The sequence below is a fragment of the Tetrao urogallus genome (genome assembly GCF_951394365.1).
Source record: "Tetrao urogallus genome assembly, chromosome: 4".
In the NCBI taxonomy this organism is placed as follows: Eukaryota; Metazoa; Chordata; class Aves; order Galliformes; family Phasianidae; genus Tetrao; species Tetrao urogallus.
In genome coordinates, this window is record NC_136817.1 from 36,827,660 (window position 1) to 36,842,676 (window position 15,017).

Genomic DNA, 15,017 nt, shown 5'->3' on the forward strand with positions numbered 1-15,017 from the left:
TTTTCAAAATCTCACCTTCCAAGGATTTCCAAGCATACAATTTTAGAGAAAAATACTTATAAGAGCATATATACTAACTGAAACACTACAGAGCATTATGGATCATGAAGCTTTTACCTATTGCAGTATTCCGAGAAATGACTGCATTTAAACCTACATTTTTTATTTCTCCTAATTGAAGATCATACTGCTGCTGAAGAATAAAGAAAGAACATCCAAATTGTAAAGGGTGTATGACCTTGGAGATGCTTTTTGTGAACTTTTGTAAGGGGTTCTACAGGCTGCATCACTTCAAGGAAGTGAGTGTTTCATTGAAACAATCTTAGAAGTAGTTGTGTGGAATATGAACAGCAAAGGCTGTAAGATGACTGAAGCCTAAGTTGTCTGTCTTTACGCAAAGCAATAGCCAGTTGTGCTCTCAAGAATTCTAATCATGAGCGTTTCTGAGCATTTACTTTGCCACTGTCAGGCCCTGGTTGATTTGAGTTTCTCCTTCTATGAAAGGACATTAGAACAGTATTTCTACTCTCTTTTTCTTGTAAATGAGAAATTGCTCCATATGTGAACTTTTCTAAATTTAGTATTATATGTTGTTTTCTCAGAAAGTAACCCTCATGTAGGTTTGAGTAGGGCTTTTAAAATGTTCCTTATAGCTTCAGTAGTGTTGCTGAAGTGCCCCTTTGTTAATCAGTTCCCCATAAATGTCACCAGAAGTAGTACTTTATGTGTGAAAATAGTCTTCACAGCTGAGAGAAGATGGACTCAGAAGTCCCGAGTGAGTCATCTTTACAAAAATAATTTGTATAATTTGGCGCTAGTTTAAAATAGACTAGATTATGGTAGGGATTAAAAACAACAAACAAACAAAAACAAACATTGGAAACAGTATTCATAAGTTTGGGCAAGCGTAGAATGCATTTGCTGTCTTTCGGTTGATATCTCCAAGGGGATCACTCTGTGCTTCCCATGTTTTCCCTGCTCCACTGACTTTTTTTTTACTTTGAACCTGAACAGATATATTTGTACCTTACTACTGATTGTTTTTCTATAGCTTATGGTAATGGACAGGTCATGAGTGAAATTTTTTCAGCTATCTGGAAATCTTTCTGGAAATCTTCCACTGTCACCCCTGACACAACTGTTGAATCTGCAATGTTAGAATAGATGGGTAACCAGCTGGCTTTTCACTGTTCTCTTGACTGTAGACATGTAGAGATGGTGGCAAAAAGGCAATGGGACAGGTCTGCATTTGTATTTATGTTATTGTTACTTTTGGGCAGTTTGCCATAGAACAAAAAGTTTAAGATGAAGTAGTTATTGCTGGATAGTTTGTGAAGATCCTGTGTGTTCTTGGATAACATGAAAATGACTTGCATTTTGCAGAGCACATACAGTTTTTGAGAGTACTTTCCTTGCCTTGTGACAGGCTTTGCTGGCACTCCAGGATACCTTTCTCCAGAAGTCTTACGGAAAGATCCATATGGAAAACCTGTGGATATGTGGGCATGTGGTAAGGAATTATTCTGAAAGACAGTGTTCAGTCAACTGTAAAGTATGTTAAGGGAAGGATACCGGAATACCTTATATTCCACACCAGAAAATCGGTATTAGTTAAAATTCAATATTAACTTTTAGAAAAAATCAAAATGTTGGAACTGCAGTTTTGAAGTCTGAGACTAATGTTTTTGTTGAATAGAGAGCAATTACTTTATCACCCAGTTCTTCAAACAATGTAATTTATGGTCCTAGCAAAGGGATTGTTACCTATGTGAGAACAAATGATGAGTTTCTTTCTTGTACTTCTACCCACACTTATTTGGTTGTATTTAGGAAAGCATTTTTCTTTAGTCATAATGAATCATCCCTGTAAAACTAGCAGGTGAACTTCTTTATTTCCTATCAACCATATATTTATAGAAATATAAATTGAGTTGCCCAAGTTTTCTTTGCCTGACATTAGTTATAGACAGCAGTACAGATAACATGACAATACCAGACATGTTATTTTCATAGAACTTTCATGATCTTTGAAAAGTACAAACCTATTTCTCCAGCTAGCTAAATATTCTCAGTTTAACAAATCCGATTTTGTGTCAGATGCACATTCTTGCTCACACTCTGTAGGAGGTTGTCCTGTGAACCCTATGTTTACTCTAATACCCAGCATGGATAGGAAGTGTTTTTCAGTAGTTGGGATCCTTCTTTTGAGCCATAGTTTCACATGTTATCAGGTACAAAATGAATTTCTTTGTTTTTTGGGTGTTTTTCTTTGTTTGTTTGTTTGTTTGTTTGTTTTTGTCTTGCAATTACTTAATTACTACTGTGATTTCTGCAGGTGTCATTCTGTATATCCTCCTGGTGGGTTATCCTCCTTTCTGGGATGAAGACCAGCACAGACTTTACCAGCAGATAAAGGCTGGCGCTTATGATGTATGTGCCATGCTCTATCTTCTGAATTATTTATAATTGGACCTCTATGTTGAAATCTCCTAGAGTGAAAAGTTAGATTTATATTGTAATCTTTTTTTTTTTTTTCTTTTGATTGACTGTCATGAATCATTCATAGTAGTAAATGTCACTTTAGTAACATGAGCTTTATAAAGATGGACACATCTCTGCAAAAATAAATTCTGTTTCCCTACAACTCCAAGCTTTCATTTTCTGGTCCTTGTATAAATTGTATAAATTGTGCAAGTTTGTTATCCTGACCTGTTGATACCTCTGTACTTCCAATAGATGTTTCTTAACTCCTTGTGGTTATCACTTTAGCCAGTCACTTATTCTAAATTGTTTTTAATAATTCCTAAACTGTCTGAACATACTCAAATACTTTTATATTGCCCACTTTTGTAAACACAGGCAGCTATAGACCTTCTCAAAAAGAATAGTTTTATTAATTGAAAGTGTATTTGAAAGTGAGCATTGTGCCTGTTGATAAGTAGTACCCAAACATTTGTGGCATTGTGAATTTTGCAACATCATCCATTCGTTTATATTAAATTAAGCAGATAGAAAAACAGAGGACCATTGATTCTCATCTTTAAGTCATTTGTGAATGTTGAAGATACTGTACCTTCTAATTTTGAAGTTCTTATTTGAATCCAGTTCTATAGAATTGATGGCTATGGCCATCTATGTTATGCTGTGGTCTATCTTGTGTCCTTCCAGTTGAACAAGTAATACAGTAACAAATAGAATTACAGTGGGAGTTACAGTTTCAGCTGAGAGGGTAAGAAATTAGTAAGTACAGAGACTAAACTGTGAAGCTGTATTATACGTACTTAATGCAAACTGTGATGTACTGCATTTAGATTATATTAAATTCTTCTAATCCAAGAATAAACATTTTTATTATTGGAAAATGATGTGATCAAGGTGTTCTGTTCACAGCAACATTTTAAGATGTACCCATTTTTTCATTCCATTTGCCTTTGAGCAAGTACTTTGAGTGCACGTGCAAATATTTTGCTGAGCAAAGAGGCGTTAAATTCTTTACTTTCATTTCTATACCATAACTATACAATCGGTATTGATATTAACATTGAAAGAAAGCAAACAAAGAGTTTGAATAATAACGATTAATATTTTTGTCTTAATTCACAGTGAGATTAGGACTGTTTGAGATGCTTTATGATCATATTCCTCACAGCTGACTGGAATCTCCTTTATGTCTGCTGATGATATTTTATCCTATGAATATCAATTGTTATCAGAATATTGCAAATCCATAAATGTTCTGCATCTGAACCAAATTGCAAAAACCAAAACAGTGATGTAGAAAAACACTGCATATAAATCTGGCTAATTCAATCTTTTTTGATTGTGGAAAAGTGTATTTAATTTAAAACTAGCTGTTAATATCACAAACCTGTTATTAATTAATGTCTTTATATAAAATTGTGTAGTGGTCATGCAAGATAATACACACATACTTTTCTTTTTTTTTTAAGTTTCCCTCTCCAGAGTGGGATACAGTGACTCCTGAAGCAAAAGACCTTATCAATAAAATGCTTACCATCAACCCTGCAAAACGTATCACAGCTTCAGAAGCACTAAAGCATCCATGGATCTGTGTAAGTAACTTCCACATATTTGACAAAATAATTTGAATGACAAATCACTTTATGGTATACTTCAGTATCTCCTGAAAGAGTTCGGAGGGTAATTTTTGTTCTTTTTTGTGGTGTTCTGTTGCAGTTATTAAAGTAGTAGTGTGTAAAATTGTAATTATACAAGTATGTCAGCCTGTGAGAAGAAATTTTGCAGATGCAAACTTCTTTTCCTTGGATTGATGGTGCAGAATTTCACTGCTATAATTAGAGCATGATTTTAAGCTCTCAAAGAAAAGACAAGACGTACAAGAAAGTAATTTTCAGTTGCACAATGTTTTACATCTTTTTTCTTATAACTATGATGATGAAATTGAAAAGCAGGAAATTAATGGACTTGTTGAGTTAGATTACTGCTAGCAGAAGCTACCTTTGTGTTACTGGATTCAGGACTACTTTCCAGTTCTCAGTGCAGTCTAGGCTTTGACTTTACAGATGATCTGGGCTGATGCTTTGAAAGTCACAGTGAGGTGTATAGATCTGTTTCTCAGCTCTATTCGTTTTCATCAGCTGCACTGTCTGGCCTTTACATAATGCAAATTAAGTTGGGTTACATGGAAAATGTAAGCGCTGCTGAATTTCCTCTGAAGTATTTCCTGCTTCTGTGCCTTACCTAGTGTCACTAATGTTAAAGAAAATCTGTCTTCCTGTTCTAAAACATATTTTCAAAGATTTTCATATTTAGTATATTATGTTTATACTCTGTAGCCCAAACTCTTAGGATTCTGTGTTTTTCTTAGTCCTTACTAAAGAAATGGGGAAAAACTTATTTCAAGAGGACTTTACACCTGACAAATGCTAGGTAAAAGGAGACCTTGTTTTTTGTTGGTTTGGAAATTTCTTTTATGTGTAGAGGCTTGCAGAAAAGAGTTACACAGGGTAGAAATTGGAAACTTAAGTATTGGACCGTATAGGTCAACATACACATATGTCGTAGTGTAAATGAAAAGCAATATGTCTGTTTGGATGCATTTAAAGTCATTCTTTCCTTAATTTCTTCAGCAACGTTCTACTGTTGCCTCTATGATGCACAGACAGGAGACTGTAGATTGTTTGAAGAAATTCAACGCAAGAAGAAAACTAAAGGTAAGAATGAAAACAACTGCAAGGACAAGTATATAGTTTTGGAAAGATGGCATGAAAAATATAATTTGGCTGTTAGTCCATCTATGAAATAAATGATCCTCAGGGGAATTTTTCTTGAATGCTACTGTAACAAGAACTATTGGATGGATGAGCAGCTATTGAGCATGAGGATCTTGATTTTTAACAGAAGAGAATAGAACATTATATTTTCATGTGAGCTGTGATACTGAACATTAGAAGCTATGTAATGCTGGAACTGATACATGTTTTTTCCAAATCTAATCACTTTTCTAACCTACTACAAAGAGTGTTTTAAGAAAGAAATTTTAAAATGTGTACTGCATGATTTTGTTGGATTCAAAATAACAACAATCATCTTCCTGTATGCACATTAAAAATGGGAAAATCTTAGGGAAAATCTTAGGGAAGATCCCTAAGATTGTTCTTCTAGGTTATCATTTGTTTTCTCCTGCATGGACAGGTTAACTTTGCAAATTGTGAAGTTTTCCGATTAGTACATTACAAATCAACTGCTCTACCTACAAAAAGAATAATCCAACCAAATGAGTGAAGTCTGTTTCATATTCAACTATATATTATGCTTCTGGTTACTGTGTCTCTAAGTAGTTGTGGCCTGTGCATTACAAACTTACAGTTAATAACAGATTTCCAGGATTGCTAGTAGCTGTGCAATTAAGATTGAATTACAGTTAATGACAGGTAATGCATAGCCAATCCATTCTTTCAGGGTTAAATAGTTTATGTAATTAAGCAGTTTGTGTGATTTACCACGCGTGTACTTCTTTTTTCCCATTGTGTTATCATTCAGTACTTCAAAGAAGTATGTTACTAATTTGAAAAAATGTATGTCTACACAGGGGGCCATTTTGACAACTATGCTGGCTACCAGAAATTTCTCAGGTATGTTAACTGAGCTCCAGGTTCATGTGGTCTTTATGTTTTGATGTCTGTAATAATGACTAAAATATAATTAGGATTTATTAGCACATAAAAATCTTTGTTTTGCAAGAATATATAAAGATGATATGTCTTTAGGTTTTTTTCTTTGCAGAAACGAGAGAATTTAAACTATTTGAACTAAATAGAATAAATTTTAGCAGGCATCAGTGGTGTAATTTTTAAGTAGAATGTGTCTCTTTGTATTTTTAATGTTATGTTTTGAAAGACAGAATTTTCCCGTTTTATTTTGGTGGAGGAAAATCAAAAATAATGCATGTAGTTCCATATGAGTAAGTATGTATTTCAAATCTCATTCAAAGATTTTATTGCATCTTGTTCTAAAACAAAAGCAGAAATACACACATGTTCCTTCCTTACTGCTTTTCTAAGAAGTAATAAATTAATAAAGTAATAAAGTTAGTCCTTCTTTCCCTTCTTTTCCATTGCCTCATTTAATAAAGCAATAAATGTTTCTTCTATATAAAATAATTCTGTAGTTGAGGGTGCCTGAAGATTTAGATCTTTACGCAACATAAATTTTAATAGACAAAGATAAAATATGTTTACTATTAATAGACTTAGAATTGTCCTCAACAGCACTACAGCTGGAACTAAGATACTCTGCTGAATTTTTCATTTTACCATTTGAGATCTTAAGTGCGTAGTTAAAAAAAAAAAAAAAGCCAAATTCAAAAGTCGGTAATATTACAGTCTTCCTACTCTATAATGCAACTGTGGAACAGAAATTAATTTATAGACAAAAACATGATAATGCTTTAGGCATATTTTGAATAATAATAAGCACAGAATCATTCACAATAAATTAAATAATGATGAATGCAGAAGCAGTTTGTTCAATTTGCATAGCACGTGAAATACACACCCCTTCCTAGCCTGCAGTATTTAATATACACGTGTAACACAGAACAGAAGATTACTTTCAAGTAAGTTTTACAAGACTATGGCTTAATGAATTGCCAGTATCATTTTATTTTCAAGTTAATGTTGTAGGCTTCCTATTTTGTAGGAATTAATTATTCTTAAGTGCCAAGTAAATACGTCATTTCTCATCACTTTTCATAACTTTGTCTATGTATGTAAGGGTCAATTTCAACTTTCATAAAGGAAAAGAATCTGAAGTCATTTTAAAATATGATTTTGGCATGAAAAGCAAACAGGATTTTGGCTTTTGTTTCCTTGGTATTTTTTTTTTTTCACCCATTCTCTCTGTTTTATATCGTAATGAGCCATAGTATCCCTTAATGTATTTTTATTTTCAAGTTGTTTATTCATTGTAATTCATCGCAAAGCATGCGTTTGAACGTCCTTTGTCCATAACAATGTGGTTATAAAAGTGTTTTATTTTCCTTTTTCTTTCTTCCTTTTATGTGGAATGTATATTTCTTGTGAGGTAAGACCCTCAGCACGTGAAAGGAACATCTTTTTTCTCTTCAGAATTGCCGTTTGCTGTAAATCACTTTAATTTCTTCATGTTGTCACAGTGCCATTTCTCTTTAGTCTGCTTTCTGGCTTACTAGCACTGCTGTAGGTTTTATTTATAGCTAATTCTTCTAGTTGCAAGAAATTTTTCATTGTGGGCTTAATTTAGAATATGCTAATTGCTTTGCTACTGCAAATTCTTTAAATACTTGATTTGTATGCAGTATCTGTGCTTAGATGCATTAAAATATTTATATATATGTATATACACATTCCAAGACAAAAACAGCAATTGCAAAGGAAGTTGAATATGAAATATGTCCTATAACACAAAATACTGCATAATAATCCATACTGCTTACTGGGCACATTTCAAAGGACATGCTGGCAATGCCATAAACACAATACTTGTAGTTACTGCTTTTAGTGCCTACATTTTACTGGCTTTTTTTTTTTTTTTTTTTTTTTTTAATATAACCTGTAATGTTGGTTTAGCATTGAAAGAACTCAGAATTTAATGAAAAGATAAATTACACTGCTGTAGCCCAAGGACCTAGTTTGTTATGAGCAGCAGCCTGTAATCGTTAGTATATGTTTTCTCACATTTTTATAAGCTCTAATGGTAGAAAACAGACTTTGAAAGCAAAGAATTTCTTTTTTTTTTTTTACCTGAAGTTCAAGAAATAGCTCCTTCCCTTTGCTTCTCCTAAATGAATTTCTGGAGTGCCTGGAATGTTTGCTGTGATATAAAATATATGGCCATGTTGTATCAAGTCCTATAAGCACACATTACAGAAGTGTGTACCCTGTCCCCTCCAAATCCTGTAAGATACTTTTTTTAAAAAATATGAATGTTTCTGTAAATACAACCATGCACTGTGTCTGTTGCATAATGCTGGCAAATTTAATATTTCTTAATTTTAATTGGAAATCATGGGCCTTATGAGAGAACATCAGTCTAATAGCTGATATCCATAGCTAACACAATGCATTTGCCTGATGTCATTTTCCAGGCTTTTTTTTTTTTTTTTTTTTTTTAATTTAAATAACACAGTAATGGACAGCAGTTATTTCTTTACAGTGTTGTAGGTGATTTTTCATTTTCTGTTCTCTGCACAGAGCTAAATGTGCACTTGATGCAGATATAACCAGTGTATGAGCCACAAGTACACAAACTTCAGCTTTAAGCCGGATAACTCATTAACTTCAAAACCCTCAGCTCATTTGAATAGTCTCAGTCTAGCAAGATCAAATCACTTGTTCTGTTTGTTCAGTTTGGGTTTTGTTTTGTTTTGTTTTTAAGAGAAGGATACCAGTAATGATGGAAGCTCATGCCAGCTCTGCCTCCTTTTGGATATGCTGGATTGCTAACTGGAGCTTTTCTTTTCCAAAAAGACTCCTACTTCTGAGTAAAACTGTATGAGAAGAGCAGTTTCACCATAAGCTTTAATGTACCTTCTGATAGGAAAATTGGCTCATAAACAACACTAAAAAACAAAAGATGCCAGGCTTATCTTATAAATCTTTGGCAGAGAGTCATAGAGCATTATTGTGAATAGTATAATTTGGTAGATCTTTAATCATGCTTTTCTGCTGTAAATGCTTGCAGGTTCTGAACTGTGGTGTCATTTCTTGCACATTAGCTCTCTCTGGAATAATTTGGCCAGATTCTTGCCGCCACTTGAAGTGGTAGAATTTAAAGCTTGACAAACCTTTGAATAAAATCATGGTTTGTCATCAGTTCCTGCCACTAACAGGTTGTTCTTTCATATGTGTGACTTCTCAGACTATCACATGAGGAACTGATGCTTTAGGGTAGAAAATTCCCAGTGAATCAAAGCCAGAGGTGCTTTTTTAAAAAATCCAGTTTACTTTTCATTAAATGAAATAGCCAGTAATGTACCTCTCTATGCTCTTAAGGTATTCTGTTGATGTGATATTGGGTATTTTTGTGGCACTCTCAAATTGATACCAGATGCAACTGTTTTCCTGTATGCCACCCAGGAAAGTTCCTAACAGTTGGGTTTCTCATTTTATAGGTACAATTTTGTAAGTACAGTTAACCAGCAGTTAATAATCAGTGGAAGAAGAAATGTATGATAATCTGAAGTATTAGTAGTTTAGTTATTTTCAGCATTTATTTCCCACACTCAGAACAACAAAAGGAGGAAATAAAAACTGAAAATGTATCTGCAGCTGGGAGGCAAATGGGGATTTGCTACAACAGCTGATTGACCTCCATAGTAACCATCTGACACTGAAATTACTTGTCTCGTTTTACAGCAGCCAAGAGTTTACTGAAAAAGCCAGACGGAGTTAAGGTAGGTTAAATGCACTCTTTAAAATATGTATGCTTAGTCATCGCTTAATTGTAACTTCTGCTGGTTCTTGGAATTGAATATTGTTATTTATTTTTATTATATAATGTTGAAATTATTAAAGTTAGTAGATGAAAATTAAGGAATGAAATAAAAGAAATATTTGAAAAACAAGGATTTTAATAAGTGGGAAATAGAAAGCTGCTGGAGAAAATACTTTTTTTGATATTTCAATGAAGGATGATTGTGTGACTCAATGCTAATAACTAGCTTGTAAATATAATTGATGGTTCGGTGGTGGGCACGTTTGTTTTCAAGGTTTAAGAGCTTACCGGTAGCTTTCTTGTCTCCATGTTTCCCCTTGACTTTTCATTAGATTCCGTGGAAGACCAAAGGTTTACTGGTATTCTTGGCTCCATATGAGGTGTTTTCTGCCAGATGTACTTGCTATATTTGGCAGAACTGGAGGGGTTTACTGTCTCAACAACTCAGCTCATCTTGACGAACAGATCTTGCTAAGAAGGGAACATTTTGGCAGCTTTCATACAGATTTAGAGCTCCTTTCTCATGTCACCAGATCCTGCAGGAGGAGAGATGCTTCACAAATTCTGGAAAAATACTTTGAAAAACAGACAGAAAAAAAAAAAAACCACTCAGCAGAGAAAAATATTTTATTTCTTTTTCTTGGAGAAATCTTGAAGACTAAAATAAGTGCCTCAGGCTTTCACTGTATGATGCAAAAGAAATTCTTCTGTTCTCGATGTATTTTCTCAGGAGTGTATCTTTGACCTGAATTTTAATTTATTATTATTAACTTTTTCCCTGAACAAAACATTGTATACTTAAATAATGGATTCACAGTATATTTGATCCTATTCTCTCAAATACTCACACTTTTCCTATAAAATAAGTTTGACTGACTGAAAATGAAGTGAATGCACCATGATTTCAGTGCTTCTCACTGACAAGTAGATATCTTACTTATCTGGAGAAGCACACATTCAGTACTTTTCTGTCATGTCTGTGGAAAATCCTTAATGCGTGTCATTGTGGAATATATAAATTTTATGTACTTCAGCTGAACAGCTTTTCTTTTTTAAATATCATTCCTCCTACAGGTCTACAGTGGTATTATTCTATCTCAATTTTTATTATAATACTACAAACAATTGTTGCCAAAATTTTGCCTAAGTTGATACTTTGGATTTCAGCACATTTTGTACCTACTGTTTGCCTGCATGGTCATGTGGAGCAAAGGGAGTAAATTTACATCTGGGGAAGTCTTATTTTTGTCATTTATTTTATTGAGGTACTGTATTCTCCATAGTGCTTTTCTACTCTTTCCTACAGCTTAAGCTGTCTTTTCCTATTAAAAAAAAAAAAAAGAAAGAAATATACTGTACGCCATGCATTGATACTTTAAATCCAACCAGTCACATTTTCTTCTTTTCCTTTCTCTCTGACTGGTCAATTCAGAAAAGGAAGTCCAGTTCGAGTGTTCAAATGATGGTGAGGATCTTTATCTGACAGATTTTTCCTCCGGTGAAACATTCACACCTAGAAATCAAACAGTTGCATTTAGTTTTGTCAACATACTGCAAGAAGCTGCAAGACTTTACAGTACAACCTTGTGAATTTTAAGCCTGCAGTTGCTATATGCCATCCACACTGAATTGTTCTGCAGTTCTTCCAAGCAAGATACTTATTTATTTATTTATTTATTTATTTATTTTGCCTGGGGACATATGAAAACAAACAAAAAGTAGATGTAACATTGGCCAATGCGCAGCTATCCTTAGTAAATAAAAATAGTAACAGAATAGCAATCCTGTAATAGCCTTCCATTAATTTTTAAAATCTCCTTTTATTTAAAGCTAATAATATTAATTACATAACTCAAACTACATTGTTCTGCACAGTGAACCTCTTTAATTGAGCAGCTATACGTCAGGATGCCATACTAATTGCTTAGGAGTCAAAAAATAATTTCACAGCCCTTCTATACTACAGTCTCCCAACTAACTTCCTTCGTGGCTCAAAGTTTTGTCACAAGACATCCCAGCTGGCAGTCAGCCTCTCTTCTTTCTCCTCAGCCTACTCTATAGCTATGGATTCATTTGGCCTCTGCGATCGCACACAACAACCTGTTGTATTCCTGTTTGTTATGGTTTTGATTCTGACTTTTGTGAGGTCTGTGATCATCTGCTGTGATATCCCAGGCATATTGTGCTGCTGCCGCAGGTAGAGATGCAAATGCTCCTCATCCACACCTTTCACTGGAATGTGCAACTCTCCTTGAAAGGCAAAAAGTGCTGTTCTGGTCTGAGCAGGCATACAGTTATGTAGGTAAATTGTCTGCTCTTCGGGTGAGTGGAGTTTCACTGACAGAGGATCAGTGGTTACAGTGCCCAAATGAGAATTACTGGAAACATGCGGTGACGATATTTTTAGTATCTCAAATGTGAAGTGGGTTTTATCTTTTCATTACAGAAGTACTACTAGAAAGATTAAGCCCCAAGCTGCAGATCTTGTTTCTTAAAATATTTTTGTAACATTTTGACCAAAGATGTGTAGTTATTCTGCAGTCATGCTCAGCTGTTGGCATATTTATGTACGTGCACCAGCCTGCACCGCAATCAGACCTAAAAGGGTGGCACTTGACAAGTGATGCACTAGTTTTCCTTCTTCACAACAAATGAAAGATAACCACATCGGTATAATTAAACTTTTCATATGAAAATTGTTTATTCCTTTTGGAATCATTTCCCTCTCCTGTTAAAATAAGTGCCAAATACACAATGTCCATTAATAGATGAACAAGTATATATTCTATGAGAGAGAAGGTATAAGGCTTGTTGCTGTTTTCTCTCTAAGTTTCAAAGTTCTGTGTATACAGAATAATTAATTTTTAGTTGTTTTCTCTTTCTGATTTTGATAATGAATGATCTATTCTTGTTATGTTTTAAGAAGTTCTGAATATATTTCCTGCAGTTTTCAGCAGTAGCTGTAATGGATATTATTTATTTTTATAGGGCTTTCATCAAGGGAGTATGGACCCAAGCCTGCTCTCCTTACTCAGGCAAAATTGGAATTGGAATTTGATTAACCCGTTTTCATTATATATTCAACAGCAGGCATTCATTTGGCATATCATTTCTTATTTTATTTTATTTTTATTAAGCTACTACTGAATAGGACTGTATGAAATCTGGTGAAATTGTTTCTTTTCTCATATTTTTACTTTATGTGCATCTGTGCCTTTTGTTAAGAGCTTTTTGTTTGTAGTCTTCTAAGGACTATGTTGTTGCCAGATAAGAACTGTTAATTACACAACGTAATACACATTTTTTCTCTTGTTTTAGAAGATCAGTATGCTGTCAAGCAATGTTCTATGTGTACTCACTATTCCATAGCTTTCCTGTAGAGAACTTTCATTTATTGAAGTAGTGGGGTGTGTTTTTTTTAAGTTTTTCCTGAGTAAGGAGTTCAGGTTTTACCAATCTCACAGCCCCATAAATTTCTCGATAAGTTAATAATGTATGAAATACTCACTAATATCTCTCCGTGTGAGTGAAATTATGCACCAAAGTATTCTTGTCTCCCTGTCTTGAGTTCAGACACCCATGCAACTTATGGCTGAAATATGACTGAAAGTTTGTAGGAGTGAATAGATAAATGAAACTTAACTTGGAATAACTAAGCTAACTTGGAACATAAAATGAACACTTGGAGATCAATAATGACTTACATTTTCTCTTAATGACAGTTTCTGTAGAAAGACTGTTATTTAAAAAGAAAAATTGGTTTCTTGTCATTCTACTGTAGAGCAATGTGAACTTCAATTTTAAATCAATGAAATTTATTTTTGTCCTGCATGGGGAAATGGGCCCTATCACAAATATTATTAAATAATTTGTAGTTTAAGAACAACATTCCCTGCTATTAACTAGCTAGGCTGTTTTGTATTCTTCAAAGTCAATCTTTGTTACGGTGAGGAAATTTGCAGTCTGTCATTAGGTAATGCAAACCCTGATGGCATTTCTATAATCTAGACACATTCAATGTGAGACTTCAGTTTAACTGCAGGCGTAATTCAGACTATCAATAAATCACCTGCCACACCTGTACCAAAGTAAAATAATAGTAAAAAACTGTCAAGGACATTAATAGACTTCAGTGAACTTTGCCAGCAGTGCTAACTTGCAGTGACTTGAATTAACCAAAGCATTAGTACAGACAGAAGCACTGTGCTACACTGCGCTGCTGAGAAGCCGAGTACTTCATGTGAGGCTACAGAGTCATTGGGTAGTTTAAATTAGAAATCAGATGTTATGGCTCTCTTTATTCAGTCCTATTCTAGGACTTCCTCTTTATTTATGCTTTTTCATATATATTACATAACACATCTTCATTTGCTAATTGGTTTCAGAAAGAAAACCATTTTTTTCTTCTTTTGGAAGAAAAAATACCTTAGAAGTTTATTAGAGCTTTTTCTTTTAAATGATGAAGTTATACAACAGTTCATTAAGGAAACAATTTTGTACTTTTATTTCTTTGTTTTGCACATTTTTTTATTGAGCACTATGATTAAAAGGTTCAGTAGATATTTTTTGGATCTAAGCCTTTCAGGGCTTATGTTTATGCACCCAATTCTGCATGCTGCTTTGGACTGCTCTTGTTAAAATTAAACATGATGGAAGCATACATGAAAATTTTTTCTAGTAATTTTGAAAGAAAAAGTGACACATTTCTAACTAATTTTACTGATAATTAAGTCTTGCTTTCTAGTGCATGTAAACAGTGGCTTGGTACATGATTTTCAATATTTCTGTTCTCTTCATACCATGATATTTATGAAAGCTGAATTTTAAAAAATGGATTTAAAGAATCAGATAACTTTACAATTACTGCTAACATCACTGGAAGTTTATATAAGTAAAAGTCAAAAGTCTTGTAAAGGTGATGCTGCACTAAGCTTAAGAATTAGCGTGATGACCTAGATGTAAGTTAAGCAGATCTGCAGTGATTTGTGGCTTAAGACTACAGACACTGTAGTGTGAAACCTTATGTTTCAATTTATGGTACCAAAATTGAGAGGCTGCTG

General features: G+C 33.9%; 1 protein-coding gene across 14 annotated transcripts in view; it reads left to right on the forward strand.

The window, feature by feature from the left end:
* The window catches only part of CAMK2D (calcium/calmodulin dependent protein kinase II delta), a gene marked incomplete at both ends in the record, with an annotated part of 156,281 nt that overhangs the window by 115,345 nt on the left and 25,919 nt on the right, over window positions 1-15,017 (forward strand). For 6 of the 14 annotated variants that reach the window (XM_079534704.1, XM_079534696.1, XM_079534698.1 and 3 more), the window contains 6 exons: window positions 1,427-1,510; window positions 2,336-2,430; window positions 3,951-4,073; window positions 5,112-5,195; window positions 6,074-6,116; window positions 9,879-9,916. In XM_079534704.1, the coding sequence (XP_079390830.1) occupies window positions 1,427-1,510; window positions 2,336-2,430; window positions 3,951-4,073; window positions 5,112-5,195; window positions 6,074-6,116; window positions 9,879-9,916 (467 nt within the window). Of the gene's footprint in view, window positions 1-1,426; window positions 1,511-2,335; window positions 2,431-3,950; window positions 4,074-5,111; window positions 5,196-6,073; window positions 6,117-9,878; window positions 9,917-11,389; window positions 11,423-15,017 lie in introns of all 14 variants that reach the window. The other 8 variants (XM_079534700.1, XM_079534693.1, XM_079534697.1 and 5 more) reach the window with 3 other exon arrangements.